Below are 24,700 nucleotides of genomic sequence, written 5' to 3'. Positions count from 1 at the left end.
ACTTTAGTTTCAGGTCTCTGTGTTTTGTAGTTCTACTTCGACACAATGACAAGAGAACCCAGAAGGATTCACGGCTACTGACTGAACAGGGGTGGGAACTTGTTAATAGCAGGAACATCACGGCTCTGTAAGGAAAGATTTGCTTCTGCTACATATATCTCTATTCTGGTTAATATGCAAGAGCTTTCAGACTTCATTTTTTAAATTTCTATTTTAAAATTTTTAATACAGAACTACAGTTTTTAACTTTCTGCACTGAAGCCACTTCAGATCCTCTGGCCAAGCTACCCTGCCCATGTCACACATCGTGTGTGTGTGTGTGTGTGTGCATACAGGCCCATATATGCTCAGAATCAGCTTTCAGATGAATAAAAAAATATTGTTTTTAATGAAAGACTTGTCTCTGAGAATAAGTTACTTGTATGAGGATTTAAATTACGGAGAGGCATCGTAAGTCTTGACACTTTAAGAGACAAAGTCAACAGTCATCTATCTTCCTGTGATATTTACATTTAAACTATTACTCTGCAGTGAAGGCTGGAGGAGGTCCTCCTAAGGCTGGCAGGAAAGCTCCCAGCAATGGGACCATTTTCCCTCCAAAGAGTATTCTATTTCAGACATAAGACTAAACTGAAAGACCCACACAGTGACAGTAAACAATCTACAATAATAGATGGTCAAAATAACACAAAAATTTTGTTTTCAATACAAGAAAAAAGATAGTCTTCATGGCCATCTGTCCCAAAAGTTGCAAGGATTACTGATCTAGAATCGAGGAGGCCAGCCTTCAAATGGTTCTGATGGAAGGAAGTACCTTGAAGCTAATATGTCAGCACGGGCAATTGGACCGCCTGTTTCCTCAGTGTCACATACACCCTTCTTTATATCACACGTCAAAATACAGTATTCCGGGTGGCTAACCTTTGTCAGATTTCAACTCCACTTTCCCCAGCTGGCTGACATAAACATCTATGGCACCCTGATGAGTTGAGGCTTTCAGACATCCTGCGGATGAATCTGGGAGGAAGAAAAAAAATGTAAGTATAATTAGTCTTACTTGAGTAAGTAGAATTATACACTTAAAAGGTTCTGCTTTGACATTAGAATACAAAGCTAAGAATCTTGCAAGGTTTCATGTTTTCCTTGTAACAATGGCATCATTTTCATTAAAATGTAAAGTGTCAGAAATGTAGACATCTACACCAAGACACTTAATGAAAAAACCCTTTATCTAGGTAGTCTGAATAATTTATCTCTGATCATTAACTCTAAAACCTAATCAGTAGAAGGACAGTATGCAAGCAATGGGCCCTCGCTAGCACTGAGTATCACTGGTGTGTTCTGTTTACTGTCAGATTGGTATGATGCCTCCACGTAAGGGCTGTCGAATTGCCCAGGGTGATAGGAAGGGATGAAGGGAAGAACCCTTGGAAGAGTGGAGCTTGTTTTTATCTGTAACTTCTTTTCAAGCTTCTTGAAGGGCCTAGGTAGGGATCTTAGGTCAGGCTGAGAAATAAGGTGGTCCTGATAACCAAGGCAGTCCTGATCCGACTTTCAAACTTCCACATTGTTAACTGACCGACTTTCCAATCACCAACACTTTTACTCAAGAGGAAATGGTCGGAGTCAGAGGTAAACAAGAGACAGTGAGGAAGGAGTCAGTGCTCAGTGGCTTCTCCCATGGCAACTGAACCTTCCACTTCATATTTTATCCTGTCCTGGAAAGGCCAAAGCATGTTCTTTTTAAAGAAACCCGTGTAAAAGCTTTTTTGGAGGGCAGTGCTAAGAGCGAAGCAAGGGTCAGGCACATACCAGGAAATGACTGCACCACTGAGGTCACCTCCAGCTCTAAAAAGTGCATTTTATTGGGAGCCTTGTGACTTCACAGAAGGGGCAAAGAAAGGAGTATGGTGAAAATTGTGCCAAAAGTGATAACTTTTGCAAAATAGAGAAATACAATCTTTGTTTATCTACAAGGAGCCAACATTTTTCTTTAGAAACATTTAAATGACTCCAAACAAATAGAGTGACTTTAGAATAAACTGTTCAAAATCTAGCACCAACAACATTTATAATAATCTATTTCCTATTTATATCAAAAGGTCCCAATTTACATAGTTCTCAGTGTCAAAAGTAAACACTGTGGGGAATGAAGCTGCTAGATAGATGACAGAGAGTAGCTGGACAAAGTGGCTATTTTGTTCCTGAGGTGCCAACAGAAACTACTTTTAGAATGTCTTACTGCATCTGAAAAGAAGCCAAGTAAAAGCACATTAAATAAAAAAAGTGGACCGCATAAGGTGTGTGTTAGCCCAGGTTGTACAAAGTAAAATATGTGAAATGCTAGTTTGGTTTTTCTTATTTTCTCGGGGCACGAGGAGATAATAAGATTTTTACGTGGCTCATAAATACTCTCACCTCCTTCCCTTCTGGAAAATAAACATCAACCAAATAATTACATCCTAAGCTGCAAAGTAATTATATTTTAAATTTAATTCGCATTTTGTCAGTCTTGAGCTCTGATACGGGCTGGAGGCTGTTAAAAAATTAAAACTCCAGATACGTTTGGGAGACAGAAATCAGAACTGATATTTAAAGGTTATGCAGCAAAATAAACCCTAATTTTTCTTGTTTTCTGTTTTCTTGTTTTTTATTGGAACTAAAATTAATTCTCAAAAGTAAAATTAAGGCATACTGCACAGATTTTCATTTTTTGAAGATTCACAGAGTAGAGAAATTCTATAGATCTTGGAGACAGCCTTAAGAAAAATACACAAGTAAAGAGCAGTTGTTAGTCCAGACATTGGTAGGAATGAGTAGCCTCCCATGCAGAATTATCCATTATGACAAAAGATGGGCAAAGATCTTGTTAGTCTGAGAGAAACGATTGAGTTGTCCAGGAAAATTAACATCTACAAAAGGGAAATACTAATGTCAGTCACCAGCCCAACACTACATACATCCAAAAAGCCCAGACATTTGTAATGTACGTTGTTAACAGAAGAAAAGTAACAGGGATGCCAGAATGGCTGAAGTTCCAAACGTTGCTATTTTCCTTTAGGTAAATACAGAACCCTCAAAATTCAAGCACGTTCAGAGTTAATTTTTATAATTTTGTCTCAAGTTTTGAAATACAATGGGCAACACAAAAGATATTTTTTGATTTCTGCAGCCTGATTCATACACTTTCAAAGTTATGCTATTGGAAGAAGAGGGACATGTTTTATGTATGGGACATAAGAGTTTGAAAGGGCAGAAATAGTTTTGAATTTCTACTAGTACTCCTTTGCAGTCCGTCCTGATTCCATTCATGGCGTGGAGTGGTCCATACACGTGACACATCTGCGTTTTTTCTCATCCCCTTTCCCACCCCTGCCTCCGCCTCTTGGTTCCCTTCCCATCTGCGAAATATCTACCTCCTTGGTTCTTATTATGTCTTTTATTTTAATCTTTAATTATTTACACTTTGGGTTTTTCATATAAGAGAAGCCATGTAATATTTAAGCTTTTCTCAATGATTTATTTCACTTAAAATTATGGTCTCCAGGTGCTACTATTTTCCTACAACTGACTCAAATTTATCATCTATAGCAGAGTAGTACTCCACTATATAAAAAAATGTTCACATAGAAAAGGATTCTAGATTCTAAAACCACTGTCATAAGAAACCAGCAAATTTAGTGAGGTTCAAGATATAAGGTCTATATATTTTTAAAGTTGTATTTTCACATATTATCAGCAATTAGAAAATAAAAATTTTCAAAATTCTATTGGTAATGTCAAAAACATGTATAAACTTAACAAATGATGTGCCAGACTGCTACACTGAAAGTTACAAAATAAGGGTGAGGGAAATTATAGAAGATCTAAATAAATGGACAGTTACAGTATTTTCATGAGCAGAAGACTCAGTATTGCTGAGGGATCAGTTCCCTCCAAACTGATCTAGGGATCCAGTGACTCAGTGCAAACCTAAAAATAATCTCAAGTGCATTTTTGGTAGAAAATCACAGGCCTACAATATCCAAATCAATATTAAAAGAACAAATTTGAAAGAGTTCAACAACCTGATTGAGAGACTTACTATATAAAGCTGCAATAATCAAGATACTGTGGCTCAGCAAATAACTCAATGAACAGAAGCAAGAAATCAATAACAGATTGATACTTATACAGTCATTTGTTTGTAGAAAAAGATCCTGAGAAAGGAAGTTTTTCCAACTAATGGTGATGTAACAACTTGCTATCCATATGGGAAAAAATAAATCTTGACTCCGAACTCAAACAAAAATTAGAAATAGACCAAAGGTAAGAGCAAAAATTTTAAACCTGCTAGAAGAAAACAGAAGAATGTCTTCATGAATGAAGATAGATAAAAGATTTCTTAAGATCTATAAAACCAAAGGGCAATTTATACTTCATCAAAATTAAAATCATCTCATCAAAATACACCGTTAAGAAAATGAACAGGCACCTGAATATGGTGGTACATGCCTGTAGTCCCAGCTATTCAGGAGCCCGAGGCAGGAGGATTACAATGGTAAGGCCAAACTGGGAGACTTAGTGAGATCTTATTTCATAATGAAAATTAAAAAAAGGGCTAGGAATATATCTCGGTGGCAGAGTGCATTTAGTCACCAGTACTACAATAAAAAGAAAAGAAGGAAAACAAGAATATAGACAAAGTGAAAATATTAACAAACAGTAACTGACAAAGAACTTGTATTTACCATATATAAAGAATTGCTGCAACTCAATAAAAATACAAATAACTCAACTGAAAAATAGATAAAAGATACAAGCAAAAACTTCACAAAGAAAGATATATTAATGACCAATAAATATATGCCACAGTATAGGCAGGACATCATCATACATTAAGGAAATATAAGTTAATACCAGACAGAATGGGTAAATCTTAAAAGACTGACCCAAATAAATGTTGGTGAGGATGTGGAGCAGGTAGAATTCTCATTCACTGGTGAGAAGATTTTAAAAGGGAACTTTAGGGAAAGGTCTGTTCGTTTATCATCAGACTAAATACACACTTACCTCTTCAACCTAGTGATTCCTTTCTGGGATATTTACCCATAAATATATATGGATAGATATCCCCCCAGAAAGATAAACAGACATGTATGAGAATGTTTACAACAACTTCATGTACAGTTGGCAAAAATTAGGAACACCTCAAATGTCCATCAACAGGACGGAGGATAAATAAATTAAGCTTTTCAGTGGCCTGCTTTCATTTCTGTACACTTCCATTACATTATAAAATAACAGGTTTTCCTTTTAAAATATAAATGATACATAAGTCCCTTGCTAACGCCCTGCTGTCCTCGGAACACAGCCCCTCTCCTGCCATGTCTACAAGGTGCAGCTCCCACCACTGGCCCCACAAGCCTTCCTCCCACAGCTTGGAAACTACGCCCTCACTCCACTGCGAAGCCTGCACTTGCTGTTCCTGTGTGTGGGAGCTCTGTACGCAGAATCCAACAGCCTCTTCGCCATTATTCTGGCCTTAGTTCAGTGTCCCCTGCCCAGGCCCTTCCTGATTGGCTAACTGAAGGCACCCAGGCAATCTCTGTTCTCTTACCCTCCTCTGTGTCTTCCCTGCACTTATCCCAATCTGAAGTTACCTCCTGTTACTTACATGTTACTGTGTTTCTTCCCAGGACTCAGAGAGGCCAAGGCCTCTGAGCACAGCCTATATCCTGCTGAGCAATATATTCCTTAGAACCGGAAAGAACTTCTAACAGGCACTAATAAATACACATTAACTAATCAGTTGCTAGCATGCTCAGGTTTGTCTTCCAACATTAACTCGGGGTCATATATGCAGTGACACAATTTACATTTTTCTGTTTTTCAAAGCCTTAATCTAGATATTTGAAAGAATGCAAAGCATTTGTTCCATTTCTTAACACTAAGTCAGGTCATTTTGAGGGGACATTCTCATAGTTTGGATCTAACTGTATTAGACTAGCATGTCAGGATCCTGTCAGCCTCATCAGCTGAACTGTAGACTTTGAAATAAGCAGGACAAATGGAGCTATGGTGAGAAGCGGGCAGAATTTACCACGAGTGTCTTACATACCTACTGTGATGTTACCCGTCTTACTTTGTAATGTTATATCACCTGTAAAAGAGAGAAAAAGAAAAGATAATTTTATACATAAGGGATCACTGAGAAAGGAACTGTTGCACAGAATCCTAAAATGTGGTTGGATACCTACAGTGTTACCTATTAACACTATTACTTTCGTTGGGCATTTCTGTTAATGTCTCAAACCCTGTCAGAGTTTTACTTGCAGTTCTGAAATTACTCGCTTTTGGCATCTGTGCAAACTGTTCCTCCATGCTCAGGCCCTCAGCTTTTAGGGTATAACTACAAAACAAACCAGCACACTTCCTGGCAAACATGGAGGAAAAATAATGATCCCTCTAAGCCCACAAAAAAGTATTTGCTACATACACACTTTCACCCTAAACATTAACGTATTTATCAGAACAAAGGCAAGTTTTGAGCCAAGTAACACTAAAATAGTGACTGGAAAAAATAATTACTTTTATTTTTCAGACCAGTTGCCTTGTCTGTTTGTTAGATTAATGCAGTTTCTGGCCCAAGAGCTGAAGTAGTTTGGGGTAAGAGTGATGAATCCATGAAGATATAATTAAAAAAAAAAAACAACTTTATAGCCTTTCAATGAAAATGTATTTCCAGATAGAGTATTGCAATCATTCTTCCAAACCCCCTTACAATAATACCCCAGATACTAGCACTTTCCATCCTATGTATTTTGGTGCATATATATGTGTATGTGTGTCTAATATATGTATGTATATATAGTGCATATAGATGTGTTTGTGTGTGTATATATATATATATATAGTGAATATATATGTGTGAGTGTGTATATATATATATGCAATACTGAAACTCACTGTTGCTCAAGCAAAGATGGCAGCAGTAATATTACCCACATAATTTCAAAACTACATGCAAAAGGAATAATGTTGGTTTAAAACTGTAATGTCTCAAACCCGGTCAGAGTTTTACTTGCAGTTCTGAAATTACTTGCTTTTGGCATCTATGCAAACTCTCTTCCTCCATGCTCCATTTAGGACAATCTCATTTCATATATTTTGCAAATACTGATATGTACCAATATCTGGAACAAAGCAAAAGAGGCACTTGATTCAAACAAATAGCCTGGCTGAAAACTCTTTCTGAAGGCCTAACATTCGAGAACACTTTATGTGAATGTATGAACAAAAGGTACATTTGTGTAGGAATAAAAACATGGTTTGTATGCAGAAGCTCATAAAATGGTTTTCAGGTCTCAGTAAGTTACAAGGCTGGGAAAATCTTGTTAAATGTGTTAAGTAAATATTGTTTCATTGGTGTGTTCTGTGGACTCTTTTCCAATTTTCAAACCCAGTAAATATAGATTCCCCATCACACGTGAATTGTAGCCAAAGGGCATGCAGCTTCCAAGATGGCGTCCAGTGATGCTGTCTCCTGGCCTTCAGGCCCTGGTACTCCATTCTTCCCTCATGTGTAGACTGGGCCTTAGTGACTTGCTTTTAACAAAGGAAACTGAAACAAAGTCATGGGGTGTCACTTCCAAAATTCGGTTCCAAAACACTCTGGTTTCTGCCTTTCTAGTCGTCTCCTGTTCTTATTGAAGCCAGCTGCCATGTTGTGACTGTGCCATGGAAGAGGCTCCTCTGGCAGGAGGGCCTGGCCAAGAACTCAGAAAGGACTCCTGCCAACAGCCACACCAGTGCACACCACAGATGAAGCAGATTCTCCCCTGGTTGAACATTCATATGAGCCTACAGCCCTGGCTGCTGCCTGACAACAGATCTGCCAGAGATCTGGAGGCAGAAGGCCCTGCCGAGCCCCACCCAGATGCCTGATCCACTCACTAAGACAGTGTTTGTGTTTGTAACTGCTATGCTCTGGGATGATTTGTGGCAGAAGAATAAGTAGCTCGTACAAATGCTGATACCTGAATGGAGTGCTGTCATAATAAACATCTTAAAATGTGGGATTCGCTTCACAGCTTGGCCGGGGCAGAGGTTGGAGGGATTTTGAAGAGCATGTTTGAGAAAGCCTAAGTTTCCTTGAACTGAGTTAATAGAAATCTGGAGCTTCAGAGGCTTCCCGTGAGGATTCAAAAGGAGCAAAGAAAATGTTTCTTAAAACTGAAGGAAGGAAAATCCTTGTAAGTAGAAGCAGAAACTGTGCAACACTATCCACCCCGGTAATGTGGAAAACAGGAAATGTGCTTCATGCACAGAACATAAGAGGATTTCTAAGCAAAGTCCAAGTGTTGTAGGTGCTGGCTATTTGTTTTTTGTTACTGCTTGAGGTAAAAAAGCAAGAATGGAGAGAGAGGAGAGAGACAGAAAGACTAAAACCAAAGGAATGACTGCTAACACAAAAAGAGCCTGGGCTTCAAAGCCCCTCAGTCTCTCAAGAGGCAAGACACTGAAGTTAAGAACTGCCTCCAAACAAAATCTGAATCCATGACACTCTGAGAACACGGCCTCAAAACGAGGCTGCAGGTGACTGAACCTTTCGTTGAGACCCCAGCAAGGGCATCTCACAGTATTAATCAGTCACACACAAAGGTCTTTGGAAAGATTAAGGATGTACCTTACAGATGCGCTCAACCGAATGTGCCTCCGGGAGGCTTGACCTTGCTGTACCTGACATCTCTGCAGAAACCCATATTTTTGGAGAGCTTGGGTGTAGCTTTTGTCTACTTGAATAAATCCCAATTCATAAAAGGCTGACAAAGTTTTGGGGAGAACTCTATCAGCAAACATAGCCATTGTGGATGGAAGGATGCGAGTGCACAGCGTGAAAAGAGACCACCACTGTAAAGCAAGACCCTCACCCCTCCCCAGGTGTGGGCTCCTCTGCATGTGGCCTTTTCTCTTTCCATTTCTCTGTGTGTCGTGACACAGCCAGGTGGCCCTCAGCAAAGCAGCAGTATTGTGCTGCTTGGAGCCTCAGCCACCAGAATCCAGAGGCAGGTTATGGAAAGCAACCACTGCAGTCACACTCAGTATCGATGCTTCCAAGGGTACTTTTTAGCACCAAAGACTACCAGTGGTCAAGTCATAGTTCACAAGTGGAAGACTTGTCTACAACCACGATCAACGACCCCTTTAGCAAATGAAATTATTATTGACAGTGGACAACTGGGAATCTACAATGGTGTTGAAACTCTGGATTGTGGATGGCTGAAAGGTCAGGCAGAAATAAGATTACATTTGCATTATTCTGAAAACCTCCAGTCTCAATAACCAAGAAAAGATTTCTAAAAATGTAGACTTAGGGTAAACCTTACACTAGAGTGTCTGGAGGAAGAGGATGGTGATAGGGTATCTCCCACTGTTCTTCACAAAATGTCCAATACCCTGGAGACAACCTTGATAAGCGACAATGCATTCAAGTGCAGGCATTCACAGCAGGAGTGTGGGTATGGCTCACAGCCTGATCGCTGGACTGAGTACAGCATACAGACTATGGAACCATATAACCTAGAATTAATCTTTGATTTTTTTTGAGGAGGATCTCCATGAACATGTAGTTCAAGGTGGTGCCTTCCCACGACATGCGGGCACAGCGTGCCCCTTATCATCCACCATTGCTGAGAGTGGGCAGAGTGCCAGGGTCCTTACACTTCCCATCATGAGCAGGAATTCCAGGGAAACCATAGGCAAAGTGGGAATTGACTTTATCATCATTAAGCCATTACCAGGATACAATTGTGACATGAAATCTTCGCTTTCCAAGTAATGGAAGCCAAGAATTCCACTGGATGTTGGACATCGAGGTGCAGGGAACTCAACAACAACTGCCCAGCTGGCTAAGGTTCAACAAAATACTACTGCTTTTTAAAGAAATGCTGCTACTCATGGTGCAGCTTTTGTAGAACTTGATGTCCATTTTTCAAAAGACTTTGTGCTGTGGTGTATCATGATCTTACCTGTTATTTGACCATGAGAAAGCAATGTGACGCTGATCCAGTTGAATTATTTGAAATTCCAGTAAAAGAACTAACATTTGACCAACTCCAGTTGTTAAAGCTTTCTCATGTGTCTGCACTAAAATCTAAAGATCAGAAAGAATCTGTAGTTGAGGGAGAAAATTCCCTTTCTGAAAACTAACCATTTCCTCTCTTAAGATGGTTTTAGAGTCTTTGCCAGAAGATGTGGCGTTTAATATAGAAATAAAGTAGATCTGCCAACAAAGGGATGGAATGTCAGATTGTAACTTGTCAACATATCTTGACATGAATCTGTTTTTGGATATAATTCTTTAAAAATGTTTTAGAAAACTCTGGGAAGAGCAGAATTGTGTTTTTGATGCAGATGTTTGTACAATGGTTTGACAAGAGCAGAACAAATATATTATTTTTGACTCGGGGAAAATCTGATATTTACCCTGAACTTATGGACCTCAGATGTCAGACCACCCTCACTGCAATGAGCTTTGCCGAATGTGGAAATCTTCTGGGGGATAAATGCATGTACTGAAGACCTGCTCAGAAACCTGTCCTATATTCAGGAGGCAGAAGCTAAGGGCTTCGTCATATTCTGCTGGGGCGATGACACCAATGATCCTGACAAGAGAAGGAAATTGAAGGATTTGGAGTTAATGGTCTAATTTATGATAGGATATATGACTGGATGCCTGAACAGCCAAATGTATTCCAAGTGGAGCAGTTGGAGCACCTGAAGCAAGAATTACCAGAGCTGAAGAGCTGCTTGTGTCCCACTGTTAGCCGCTTTGCCCCCTCATCCCTATGTGGGGATCCTGACAACTACAGGATGCCAATGGCACTGATAATGTGGAGAGCAATTAGATCACTCAGGGCATGCACTGCTGTTCTGGGTGTCCATTTTTCATCACTGAGCATTATTTATCTCTGCCTTTTGGGTTTCTCTGTCCAATGAAGCAATAATGAAGTATTTTACTCTTCACTACAATTCTTGCAAGAATTTCAAGTATGCTATTTAAATCACTCGGCCAGGTACAACTGCCAGTCAGTGTCTGTACAATGAGAAAACTTACTGGTTGGTAAATATCTTTAAATATATAAGCCTATAATGTTAAACCTACATTAAAAGTACAGAACTTTGAAATTAACTATATAAATATCATATTTACACCTCTTAGCTTTTCATTTGATCTGGTCTCAAATCTTTAGCTCTTGAGGAAAATGATGATGCATAGTTATACCTGACCACAGGGAAAATAAGTATCTCAAATGCATGCATTTGCACTGGTGATTCCAACTGCACAACCCTTTGTGCCATCTGTACATATAGGGTTTTTTTTGCATGTGAACTGACATGTACATAAACTGTTTTCATTCAGTCTGAGCCTTGAGGTTGCTGCCCTTTTTTCACTTAACCAAACCAGCCTGGAGGTGCATCTTGGAATTTGTTTCATAAATCTTTCAAGAGTTGTTTTGCATAAATGTTAACATTTCAAAATGCTGCAGGGTATTTTAACACACAAACTATTAGCAAGAAGTACAGAATGCATGATTAATAGAGTAGATCACTATATAGATCCAGTTCAATGCATGCTTTAGCTTTTAAGCATGAGAGTGTACACTTTACTCTGTAGTCCTTGTATCTGGTGTTAGGTGAGCGTGAGAAGATGGCAAGGACTAACAGTATTTTGTTGCCTAAAAAGAAAACCTATTTATAGGCATTTAAAGTACGCTTACTCAGTATCTCTCACCATGTATTACACATCGTTGCTTTGTGGGTTTGTTTTGTGTGTGTGTTGTACAGTAGTTAAATCTCCATGCAAAAAAATTAAATGTTCTGAATTCTCAAAAAAAAAAAAAGAAATGAGACTAGTTCATATTAGCCCAGGACCTATACTTTTGTTACAGTTCTACCAACAGTAAGAACATAATGGAACAAAAAACTATGGAAATAAGGAATATTTGTAAATATAGTTATAGAGAATATTTCAGAAATTTTTGTCAATATACAAACAGTGAACAAAAGTAAATTTTCAGTTCATACCAAAATTCAGAAAATCTCTACCCTAAGCAGAAACATTCTAAAATCACTAGCATGTACAAAATGGACTCTTGCCTTAAATACTTTGTGGAGATAGAATATTTTAAAATACATGAATGAACAACATGGGCATTATTAGCAAAAATTTCCTATATTCTCGTTTTACTCATTGTATCTCCAATCACTGAGAATAACAAACAAATCAACTATTGCAGAGAAGCAGACCTTAGTAAAAGCTTCTTTCCTATAAAGCCACCACCATGTGTCTCTAATAAGTATACTGGTGACCTTACTCTCAAGTTACACAACTCTTCCACAAATCCCAGGGTTGGAGAAAATATATAGTTTTTCTTTTCTTGCAACCCTTCATTTAGCATAGTCAGAAGGGAAAAATAAGAGATCAATTTAAGGATAAAAATATTGGTGTATTTTTTTCTTCAGTAAAAGAAATGTGATCATAGGCACATGTGCTCTCACAACAGAGCAATCAAACATTCTTAAAGCATAAGTCCTTTTTTTTGATTTTTCTTAGTGGGGGAGACAGGAAGGAAAGTGCTTGCTACCTGCAAACCATGAGATAAATACTAAGAATATGGAAACAAACATGGACCTTGCTCTCCAGGGTTATAATTAGGCAAGAATGTATGGGTCAGTGGAAATTCAGGGGTGAGGTGATGGTACTTCTGCTGTGTACCAAAAGATTACTGGAAGTCGAGATTTTTTTTTTTAAAGTTGGAAAATGCATTTTAAGCAGAATATAAACAGCACGAACACTATGATCAAAGGCTCCAGTCAAGAACTGAAAGGTATTAAGTAGGTTACAAACATGTATAGGAAAAATAAGAAATGATGTCATTCTGGAAAACAAAGCGAAGGGTCAGAGGAAGGAAGGTAGGCAGGTCACTGAGACACCAGCAAGGGGCTTGGGTAAGAGAGTGCACGTTCAGTATGCATTTCTCATGAACTACTACAGCTATCGAGGAAGATGGATTTGAAGAAGTCCAGACTGGAGGAAAGTCTCTGCTGAAGCTGAGGCAAGAGGTCTTTAGACAGGGGCCTAACGCAGAAGAGGAGAAACCAGGAAGAAAAAGATGGGGCAGATAGAAGAAATATTCAGACAAGTGATAAAACCTGCCTAAACTTCCTGACTGACCAGATGTGGGAGGTAAAGGAGAAAAATTTTGGGTGATCTACTGACTTACAGCACGGTTGTCAGGACGTCGAGGCAGTAAACCTGCAGGTGGAAATAAAGGAGGAGTGCACATCATGGATGCAGCTGGGAGGCTGGAAAAGAGGGGGGAAAAGTTGGAAATGCTGTTGGCGATGCCAGGGAGATGCAAAGGGCTGTGTCTACCAGGAAGATGCACGTATGAGTCGGAAGTCACAGCTAGAGATAAAGATGTGAATCACCCAGGGACAAGAGTAGCTAAGACTCAGCATGCGTAAGATGTCCAAGGAAAAATATGTGTGAAGCCTTGGGGTCAATCCCCAGCACTGGGAAAGGAGAAAGGAATGAAAGAAGGAAAGGAGGGAGGGAGGGAGAAAGCATAAGGGAAAGGAAAGGAATAAGAAAAGGGGTGCAGAGAGATTTGCAGAAAAGTGATTATAAACAGGAGATATGCTAGAGCGTGCCAGTGCCCCCTAACATACGTGTGCTTTTCCCCTTCCTTACAATACACGAACTATGTATGTATTTCAGTCTCTGCTGTTATGAAACCACCTGAAAACATTCTAGGGCTGAAGTCACGCATACACTGTAGTTTCTGAAACATCTTGCCTGGGCCTCTGGTTCTCATGGGAGCCCTGGAAGCCACAAGCTGAAGGCGGCCACGTGACCTTGAGGGAAGGCGCTGAGTGTCTGAATGTCTCCATGGGCTGAGCTGAGGACAAGCACGATGGCAAAGCAACTCCAACCTGTGAGTGCCGAGCACCTATACAGGATGTCTGGCCATAAGCAAAATACAGCAAGGAAGGGATTTCATGCTTTTCTTTTTCATGGAGGCCATACACTTACGATAAGAGCATTGCTTTTCTGGCAAGAGTCTCGTTCCTGAATGCCACTGTGGAGCTGAGCCAAAACACTCTATGAAACGTCTACATTTTGTGCCAGATGTCATGAGGCAGAAGGCAGTAATAAATCGTACTGGAATTCAAGGAGACTACAATATAGAACACAGAGGAAGAAAGGACCTAAAGCCAGGCAGCCCTTGAAGTGAGGATGGAATTTCCTGTTGCAATCAGTAAGCTCAACAAGGCTGTGTACCCACATGTGATCGAACGCTGATTAACAGCATCTCCTATAAAGTCAAGTAGCCAGGACCAAGTCCTTGCTGTTTTAATTATTAATTTGTAGCTGTTAGTACATGATTAGACATTTTAAGCCTTGCCCTCCCCCATTAGTGAAAGGGCCTGGCTAACGTAGGCACTCATGACCTATCTGCTTCCCAGCGGCCACCCGGTTACTGGCACTAGGGCTCCACATTCATATATTTATGAAAATCTATGAAAAAAGACATTATATCCGTGTACAAATGGCTTTTCACATCTATATGCTGGATTTTTCCAGCTCTAGAGGGAAAAAATAATCACTTTAAGACTTGATTAAGAGAAAAAGAGCCAAACTAAATAAATCCTGAACAGGCGGGACTTACAATGACCATATTCTCCAAGTTGGTTTTCTGTAAGCCAGACATTTAGAAGTAGTGACATATTTTCCCATAAAACAAGTTTTAAGCTTCCAAGCCAGCCTGTTTACGTATACCTAACTTGTGTCATACAGTATAACCGTCAGTGTTGAGAACAGAGAATTCACTGAAATGCATATTCAGAGGTCCAGCATGGGGAATCCCTGCAGACAAGGCCTTCCCTGCTAACCCCAGTAGCTGCACATCTGGACTTCCTTTCATGTACCAGAATCTAATTCACCCACCACAGTGTGGAGCCGAAACCCTACCTGCTCTTCTGCACCACCTCCTGCCCCAATTCCAGACTTCACTAGTATGTTCACATAATCCCTTTGGGCCAGGAAAAACACAGCTGAACAGCATGGGAGTTTCTCTACAGCTGCAGCTGACTCAATTGCGCCTGCCCCACTCCTGCTCGCTGCTGCACCTGCATTAGAAAAGGCGCTGTGGGAAACGGTCGGGAGTGTGCTGCGCTGAGGCAGGGTGACAGTGGCAGCAAAGGGAGATGAGGTGGAGGTAGGGTCCCAGTGGAGGGGCAGTGAATGAGGAAACAGAAAGGACATCCAATCCTTCCGCTAGGCTGCGTGTTCTTTAGCAGGTATCATCACCTGCTCCACTTTGCAAATCCGGCACCCAGCGAGCAGCCCACAGTATGTTGAAAGAAAGATAAATGTGACTGCAGCAGAGACTGAAAGCCACCGTTCAGACCCACTTTGTACCTGCAGGCCTATTTTCCCAGTGTTGGCTGGGACACTGCCGGCAGATGGGGTTGAAGAGCCATTTTGGCCCCAAATCACTCTCTTTCCTGGGTTCGTGGGAGTGTAGGGGCTGGGGACATAAAAACCAGTGCCCCTCACCCAACCTGAGGTGAATCTGAGGGCCCCTCTCTGCTTCAGAGCTCCTCCTGGGGTTGCAGGCAAGGTAAACAGTCCATCCTCTCCCCTGAAAAGCAGGCTTCCCCGCTTTGTGTGGACGGCGTGGGTCCCAGAGGTCTCCTTAGTAAACAGGCTGCACTCTGATTCCTACTCAGAACACCTGCTTTCAGGGACACTCAACTGACACAACAGTGCAAAAGAGGACCTGGGCCCACACCATGTAGGGAAAGGTACTTGACTTTGCATTAAAGGTCAGTAAGTATTAAAAAGGCTTTACAAAGACTAAGGAATAAATTTTTGTCCTTAGCAATGTTTCCATTTTAGTTGTGTTAAGTAATCAACAGACACAGAGTACCTTGAAGACTGCCTCAAAAAAGTACACCTGTTTTCTTATCTTGTATCCAGTTAGTGATAAAATACCCAAACCACTTCAGATCTTAAAAGAAAGCAGACATTTATGCAGTCAGTGTAAATACTGCAAAAAGCAGTGCACAGAACAGAGCTGTTTCTCCTGTGGGTGTTAATCAACATCTGACCCGATAAACAATTGCTTTTCCACTGAAAGCCCCTCCATGGATTAGGTGTGGGACTTTTAATTATGGCTAATACAAAAATTTAACGCTTACACAGATAATTTTAAAAATATGAGTTACAAATTACTAAAACCACTTCATACACCACTGAATAAAAAGGGAATGACACATTGGATTTTCTGGTTACAGCTCCACTTGTACTCAAGGTATTTTGGGTGTAAATAACACCTTAATCTTGCAAGAATGGTTGTTAAGCATTAAATTGAGCCTCAAGTATTATTCCAAATATATAAGTACTCTTTATTTGTTAGACTTTTTCTTTTTAAATTAGAAAACTCCTTGCCAACTGGCTACATGGCCTGGTTAGCACTAACCGTGCATGAAGGTTCAGATCTAGAATGTCCCCTGTGTTCTGAGGTGGGGCTTTGGAAGGTGACTGGACTGTGGGGTACTGTCCTAGTCAGTGGACCAGCATGTTTATCTGCTCATGAGTTCAGAGCTAAACGCACTGTAGGAGGTGGGGCCTGGTTGGAGGGTCACTGGACCCTGCCAGGGTGGCCTCCCTGCCCAGCTGCAGAGAGCCAGCCCACCACACACCAAAACCCATGTGCCAAAACAAGCCTCTCCTCCTGTAAGTTGTGTGCATTGGGTCTTTTTGTCCCAGTGAGGAGACAGTGACTAAGACACCATGCTTCCTCACGTCTCCTAATAATTTATGCTCACTACTAAAATCTAGGGGGGAGCGGGTGCCCGAGTGTACCAATACCGATATTTACCTTCACTACAGGTGTGAAATGGGTGGACCATGTATGGAAAAAGGTCAGCGCTGTACTTCGTGGAAATACCAAGAGGTATTTAGCAGATAGGCATAGACTATAATTCTTCCCAGGATAAGTGATTCTTAATTCTATCTGACTATATTTCAGAAAACACACCTGGATTTGCATCATCTGCTCTGTGCAATTTTTTTTTTTGAGACAGGGTCTCACTATGTAGTTCAGGCTGGCTTTGAACTAACTAGCCCTAGCTGGCCTTGAATTCATGGTGATCCTCCTGCCTCAGCCTCTGAGTGCTGGGATTACAGGTGTGTACCATCACACCGGCTGCTCTGTGCAAATGTAAGCAGCAGGCTGAGTGACCCTGAATAACCAGCAAGCCTTCGCCATAGTACTGCACCATTACACCCTCTCCTTTTCTTTCAATAATACAAACAGTATGCAATACTGCTTGTCTGCAGACACATGTTTTAGAAATCACAAGAGCATACTTCACTGAAAGAACAAAACAAGCTGTCATGGTGGCACATGCCTATAATCCCAGTACTCAGGAGGCTGAGGCAGGAGGACTGTTGCAAGTGTGAGACGAGCCTAGGCTACAAAGTGAGCTCAAGGCCAGCCTGAACTGCATAGCGAGACCCTGTCTCAAAAAGACAAAAACAAAACAAAAAATGACCTGGAAATGGCGGCTGCCAAGAGGACCTGGTGACAGTACAAACGCATGTCAAGCATTTAAATCAAAATTAGTATCACTGAGTAGCTATGATTAGATTCCACAGAAATGTTTCATTAATTGAACCTTCACTTTCCTATGGTAACATAAGAGCAACTACTCAAAACCCACCTTTAATACTGCTTTTATTTCATCTCCCGTATATATCTCCTCATTCTTCACTTCCTAAGGATATGCATTAAAAAATTAGAATGACTACTAGCTTCATATACCACAGCATAAACGATTTCTTGTCAAAATTAATTAGTTTATGAGTCATTTTATTTTCATATTTTAGCCATTTACACAGCTAGTCTGTAATTAGTTATTTAGAAGACCAGTTTCCTGACCCATCAGCTACAGTCATCTCTTACAATTTATGCTATGTGGAAAGTCTGAAAGTATTAGGCCCTTTCTACTCACCATGAACACTTCCCAATGTAATATCCCCAGCCACAGAAGACAGCAATGTTGACTCTGTATAAAGATACTTGACTTTCAGCACACCATCTTCAGTAGATATGTTAACACAGCTTCCCTGCAGTTTATCTATAGTTACAGACTGGTAAGAGAAAGACTCCAATCAGTTCATTACAAAGTAATGACCAGAAAAAAGCTAAAATGGTAACTATGGAATTAGTGGGCAACTATGTAAGCTACTACCCTGTGCCTAATCACTATTGATTCTGGTTACCCGGATCTAATTATAAAGTTGTGAGCAACAAGCAAACATGCATTCTCTAGAGTGTGAAATAGACCCAATATATATCCTCTCTTTATTTAGGTCTTCTATGGTTTCTCTTAATAATGTTTTATATTTTCTATTCAGAATTCTTTATCTTTTGCTGGATTTATTCTTACTTGATCTTTTTAAAAGCTATTATACAAGGTATCATTTAAAAGGTCATTTTATCATAATTGACTTTTATCTACGGCCTTACTCCAGCATCTATGGTTAGCAATAAACTCACTAATGCGAATCACTTATTTTTATTAAGAAAAAACTTCTACATGCATAACTATATTATCTACAAGAGAGTTTTATTTCCTCCCTTTCAATCCTTAAGTCAGTATTTTCCCGCTGCTTTTTCATTCTTTTCCTTGCTCTGGCTTCCAATTCCACACTGAACAGCAGCTAAAGATGGAATAGCAGTCATTTTTTATCTCACTCTTGTTCTTACAGGGAAAGCTTATGGCTCTGGAATATTTAGCATGATGTTTGCTACAGATACCTTTTGGATGCCTTTTATCAGATTAAGGAGGCTTCCTGCTATTTCAGATTGGTTTTATTGTTGCTGGTAAGTGAATAACGAATGGATTTTGAATATCAGCACACATTTTACCTGATTCTACTGAGCTATCACGCTTCTTGCCTTTAGTATGTTAATGTGGTGAATATACTACTATTTCTAGGCTGCTTCCACTTTACACTTAGTAAGGCACTGCATCTCTAGTGAATAAAATAGAAGGAACTTTATATTTATCCTTAAATTTCCCTAAGAAAATTCAGTATGTATTTATGTCTCAAATACTGCTCTCATTGCAAAATGAAGTCTAGTTAAGGATCCAGGATCATCATTATGGTACTTCAAACAAATTTAAGTATTAATATAAAATTGTTCACATAAAAATGGAATTGCCAGGAAGGCCTCTCAGTTCTGCCTGGAGACAACTTTGAGCAGCGCACTGAGGTATTTAAGGAAAAAGTATCACTATTTTTAACACACTGGCATCAGTTGTCATTGCTCCTAATGAGTCCTTCAAAAGTTAAGAGTTCAAAATGCTGTCTAATAAGATTTGGGTTTCAAGGATACTGAAATACTAGAGGACAAATAAAAGTATATACAGAAGGGGCTGGGGATTTAGCTCAGTGGCAAAAGCGCCTGCCTGGCAAGCGCAAGGTCGTGAGTTCAGTTCCCGGTACCGGAGAAAAACCAAAAAAAAAAAAAAAACAAAAAACAAAAAGTATATACAGAAGAAAAGTACCCAGTGAAAAATAAATTAGAATTTCTTTCCCTTCTGGATTTAAACTACAGTGACTTTCTTTCTTAATAAACAGTCATGAAGTATTCAATGTACACATACTTGCTTCTTAGGTACTACAGTTTCTTTTTAACTAGTTATGGGTTGATAGGAATACTTATTTGAAATCCAGTGTCAATAAATCTGTCAAAGAAAGACAGATGTTTTACCTACAACCAGACTTATGAAATATAAATGTTTTCTCTTTCTTTAGCCATATAGTAAAGGTATAGAATTCTTTTAAAAATATCTTTTTATCTTCAGCTTCTTCATGAAAAGTTGATTTATGACTGTGGTTTTAAGTTTTTCCATAATGCAAGCAACAAACTGAGAATACCCTGGCTTTTTATAAATAGTGAGACTCTTTTGGAACCCAAAAGATACACGTTGAATGAATATTTGAAACAACTGAATTGGCAATGGGAACCTTCTGAGACTCCCCACTAATAAAGCCTTCAATGCCAAGGATTTATACCATTCATTAAACATTAGATGTTATATTCTCTAGGAAGTACAAAATATACTGCCCTGCCAAAGCAAATGAAACAACATCCACCCAACACAATACAATCACTTTAGCTAATCATTCCATAACATTTAAAAGAAATTTGAAATTCACTGAGGTCACTTAGAAAGCACTGCATCAGATACTAACGAGAACAATTAAACTTAGGACAGCACAATTTACAGCAAAATATTGAGGCTCTGATTCAGTCATTAATATTAATGAAAAAAGTGTCACAAGTAGACTGTAAATTATCAGAAGATGGAACAAAAGAGAGATCCAGAAGAGGTAAAATATAGTTACTAAAAACATGACAGTTTTAAGGAAAGAGTGGGTTCTGCAGCCCACACTGAGAAAGGAAAATGGAGAACGACATCATCAGTTCTTTCAATAATTAGATGAAGTGGGTTTCTGAAAGAAAAGACAAAGGAAAGAAATGGATTTCTATATGCTCTGTTAAACTGTAAATCTAAGTTTAGGATACTAATTAATGATACAATTTAAAAACAGCCAGAAAAATAACAATATGCAGTGTAACAACCATTGCTGATTTCCTATCATCTTGTTTTTGAAATTCCTTATTGTTGTTAATGGTTTTTTTTTCTTATTTTTTATTCTCTTTAAAATTTAAAAAAAAAAAACCCAGCCAGGTAAATAACAGTGCTATTGTTTCTAGTGCTCATTTACGTCTCACAATCTTGTTGAGCAAGCACAGCAAACTTTACCATTTCTGTTTTCTGACTATGAATCTATGAGACAAGGTAGAGCTAGGAGTGGTTACCTTTCCTGCAATATCTTCACTGTCATCATCATTACAGTAAGCACTGCATGAGTTGTGATAAAAAAATTACAGTGAATATTTAAGAATTTTAAAACTTATTACAGTAAAAGACATACTGCCATTAACTGCTCTCTCTCAAAATACTTCTCATTTCCAACACACTTACACCATTATTCTCACTACTTTCTGCAGCAACTCTGGAAGTTGTCTTTCACAAGTGTCTTTAGTTAGGCTGTCATGGCTGCCTCAGTGTCCCGACTAGGTTCAAAACATTTACCTTTCATGGTCATTCTAATTTGGGGGAAGAGCTAGAAGCCACACAGTGCCAGATCCTGTGAATAAAGGTGGACAAGGACACACTGTCATGTTTTTAGAGGCTGCCTTTTGGGTAGACGGCACTCAGCAGCTGCACTCACCATACTTTTGATCACACCTTGTAAAGACAAAGCTTCAGGCAGGGGATATAGCTCAGCGGCACAAGTGCCTGCCTGGCTAGCGCAAGGTCCTGAGTTCGATTCCCGTTACCAAAAAAACAAACAACAACAACAACAACAAAAATAAAACAAGACACAAAGCTTCAGTTGTGTGTGGGGTATTTTGCAGGGATTAATGGCAGATTATGATGGTCTTTTATCATAATAAAATTTTTAAAATTTGGTCACACCTTATATTAGAGTTCACTGTGTGCCAGACATATTTTAAGCACTCTACCTGTATTAAGTCATTTAATCTTCACAGCAGCTCTCTGAGTTAGGCCCTCTACTCTTACTTAACCTGTTTTCCAGAAAACAGAGACAAAGATGAAGTGGGTTGTTGGAAGCCTGGAGCTTAGGAAGCCAGCGGCTGAGCCAGCACTCCAACAGGGACCTGGTTCTCAATTTTGTGTTCTTAACCAATTCACTATGCTGACTCTCAAATATCCCAGGCATATTTCCATGAATGTCACACCTTAGAAGCTAATAGATTTCTTAAGCATTTATTTTATGTTTTTTAATCAAATCACAAACATAGAAATATGCTTTAAAAATTAACCTTATATATAACAAAAGTAGAAAAACAATCTACACCATCCTGAGTACATCACAAAATTCAACCTAGCAAGCAATGAAATGATACAATAGGATGTAGAAAGTAAATATTCAGTAAACCATGGCACTTGGAACAAATAACTAATGAGTGGCCAAATTATTCAAAATGGAAAATAATCAAGAGATGGTTAAACTTTGATGCTTCTATCTGAGTGTAAATCTGTAATACTGTATTCTGGTACCTTAGGATCATTTCAAATAAATTAGCCATCTACTAATGGACAGAGTGTGAGGAGCCACCAAGTCGTCCCTTCCCTCTTACACCTCAAAGTGTCCGGCACTCTGACCATGAAGCACACAGTGCCACCTCAAAGAGCTGTCACCTATGGCCAGGCAACCTCTGCACACCTTCCCAGTTTATCTTAGAGGATACCTAAACCCTGGGACTGAAACAGCCCCCGCAGGTTCTGAGAGAAAGGTGATACAAAAGAAAATGGCAACAGTAGAAACAATTAGTGATACAACTTGTCTTACTTAATTATGCCGACAATACTCCACCTACAAGGCACCTCGCTTCTCCTCTAAGCTCAGTATGAAATTTAGCAAATTTATAACCAAAGTGCCTTGCTAATTGTAAGTGTAAAACAAAAGATTTAGATTCTTCCTAAAGATTTAAAACACTACTGATTAAAAAAGTATGACAATTTATACTTCCAAAATTATACTTTTACTTTTAATATGATGCTAAATCACAGGAAGCAATAATTGACATAAAAATACAAACTTTCTTCCCATAACCACCAAATTCCCTATGACTACAAAAGACACTTTTGGGGAACAGTAAAGCTGTCAACAGGTGCCACCTTGTGGAAAATACTTCTGAAAGTTGAGTCTCAAAATTTGTCCTATTTGTCTAAAGGCGAAATAAATAGTTCTTGGAAAATCCAGCACTCAGGTTTACCTAATACAAAGGAAAAAATCCAATCTTGATACTAGGGATATTTCTTCATATTTCATATTTCTTCATATTTCTTCATATTTCTTCATGAGATATTTTAATCAATGATCAAAATAAAAATCTCTTCAGAATTCAAATTCAATATTTAGATTCATGTACTAATTCTAAGCAAGGAACTAAACAATTGCCAAAAGTATTAAATCACAAACTAAAATTTAAACTGCATATTTAACCACCTCAACTACAAATTTGAATTTACTACTGATGCAAAATGCATTAAAAAAGAAATATTATACCACCAACTTTAGAGAAGCTGCTCCCTTTTTGAGCTAAAATTGCAATTACTAAAAAAGTTTTAATCTTACGCTTTTATTTGATGTGTGAATATCTATATTTCCGTAAACTGTTCCCATACAGATCACTTTGCCTCCTTTTGTTTGAACATGTAATTTTTGACTCTGAAAAACAAATACAAAAATATATGTTGAGAAAAAGAATGTTTTTGACTTGTACTACTGAAGCACTTTCAATATTTCTTTTTTAGTAATAATAAAGTAGCAAAAGAAGTGTCAGGAATTAAACAAAAATTCACTGCTTGGAATCATAATAATATCAAGTGGAAAGAAATGTCAGCTGCTGTCAAATAACCTGGACCCAAAGGGAAAAGGAGATACCTGAACATTCTCGTAGCTTCACAGAAGGGCTTGGAGTCAAAGACCACTGTGAGCAGCTACGTAAACACCAACGATGAGGAGGGTGACAACTTTGATCATCAAGGCTGTTCATCACTATTAATAATTGCTATCACTTGGCAGTTTCTTGTTCCAGAGACAATGTCATCTGCTCTACTTGAACTACACCATTTGAGTCTCACCACAACCCAAAGAGACAGGTATCATATTTTCCCCATTTTACACAGCAAGAAAGCTAAGACCCAGAAATGTCAAATAACTTTATCAGGGTGACATGTTAGGAAACAACAAAATCTGAACTAACAATTAGAATCCAGCCCTGTATGCCTCTAAAGCCTACACTCTGTATTTTTTTCTTTTTTCTTTTTTTTTTTTTTTTAAGGTACTGGAGAGCAAAGCCAGGGCCTTCACACTGAGTTGCATCCCCAGCCCTTTTTTTTACTTTTTATTTTGAGACAGTGTCTCCCTAAGTCTCTAAATTGCCCAGGCTGGGCTCAAACTTAGTATCCTCCTGCCTCAGCCTCCCAGAGTGCTGAGACCACAGATGTGCACCACAGTACCCACCTCACAGCCTGCACTCTTAGATCTGAGGTGTTCTGGAAGAGGACAGCTTTACGCTTAGGCAACAGCACACCGTTACACCTTCCAGCACAACACACCCAGAAACTAAAGCTGAGAATGTCCGAAACACAACGCAGCAGGCACGGCCAGGCAGCCTCCTTGACAGACCAAACGCTGTGTGCGTGCGACTTGATCTCACACTCGCCAGCGTGCCAGACACCAGGACCGGCCGCCAAACTCCACCTTTTCCAGAGCGGACACCCGCAGCCGGGCCTGGGAGCGTACTCCTTGCCGGCTGCTGGCGCCCAGGTGCCGCGGTGCTCTTACACAAGGCTGTAAGTGGGGTGCTGTGCTCCTACGAGGGCGCCTCCTCTGTCCCAGCCCTGCCCACCGCGGAGCACAGCTTACTGCGGGGCTGAGATGCACAGCCTGAGGCGGCGGGGCCCTAGAAGCCCTGCCCGCAGACAGCCGCCCACACAGGCCCCGGCGGGACCTACAGGAGGCAGC

General features: G+C 39.6%; 1 protein-coding gene, 1 long non-coding RNA gene and 1 pseudogene across 2 annotated transcripts in view; 2 read left to right on the top strand and 1 right to left on the bottom strand.

Annotated features, from left to right (window-relative positions):
• The window catches only part of Fam185a (family with sequence similarity 185, member A), a gene marked incomplete in the record, with an annotated part of 50,810 nt that overhangs the window by 19,053 nt on the left and 7,057 nt on the right, over nucleotides 1-24,700 (bottom strand). Inside the window, 4 exon segments of the mRNA XM_013510521.1 lie at nucleotides 922-1,017; nucleotides 6,101-6,142; nucleotides 18,070-18,208; nucleotides 23,306-23,398. Coding sequence (XP_013365975.1) covers nucleotides 922-1,017; nucleotides 6,101-6,142; nucleotides 18,070-18,208; nucleotides 23,306-23,398 — 370 coding nt within the window.
• Nucleotides 957-24,016, top strand: LOC106147774. Its single transcript, XR_001232725.1, has 3 exons — nucleotides 957-1,037; nucleotides 18,830-18,944; nucleotides 23,485-24,016. It is a non-coding gene; the product is annotated as an uncharacterized LOC106147774 (long non-coding RNA).
• On the top strand, nucleotides 6,927-12,452 carry LOC102012837 (annotated as a pseudogene).

The sequence above is a fragment of the Chinchilla lanigera genome, unplaced genomic scaffold, assembly GCF_000276665.1.
Source record: "Chinchilla lanigera isolate Chin_1 unplaced genomic scaffold, ChiLan1.0 scaffold00009, whole genome shotgun sequence".
Lineage (NCBI taxonomy): Eukaryota > Metazoa > Chordata > Mammalia > Rodentia > Chinchillidae > Chinchilla > Chinchilla lanigera.
Note: the sequence above shows the minus strand (reverse complement) of the source record. Positions and strands in the feature narration are given on the sequence as shown.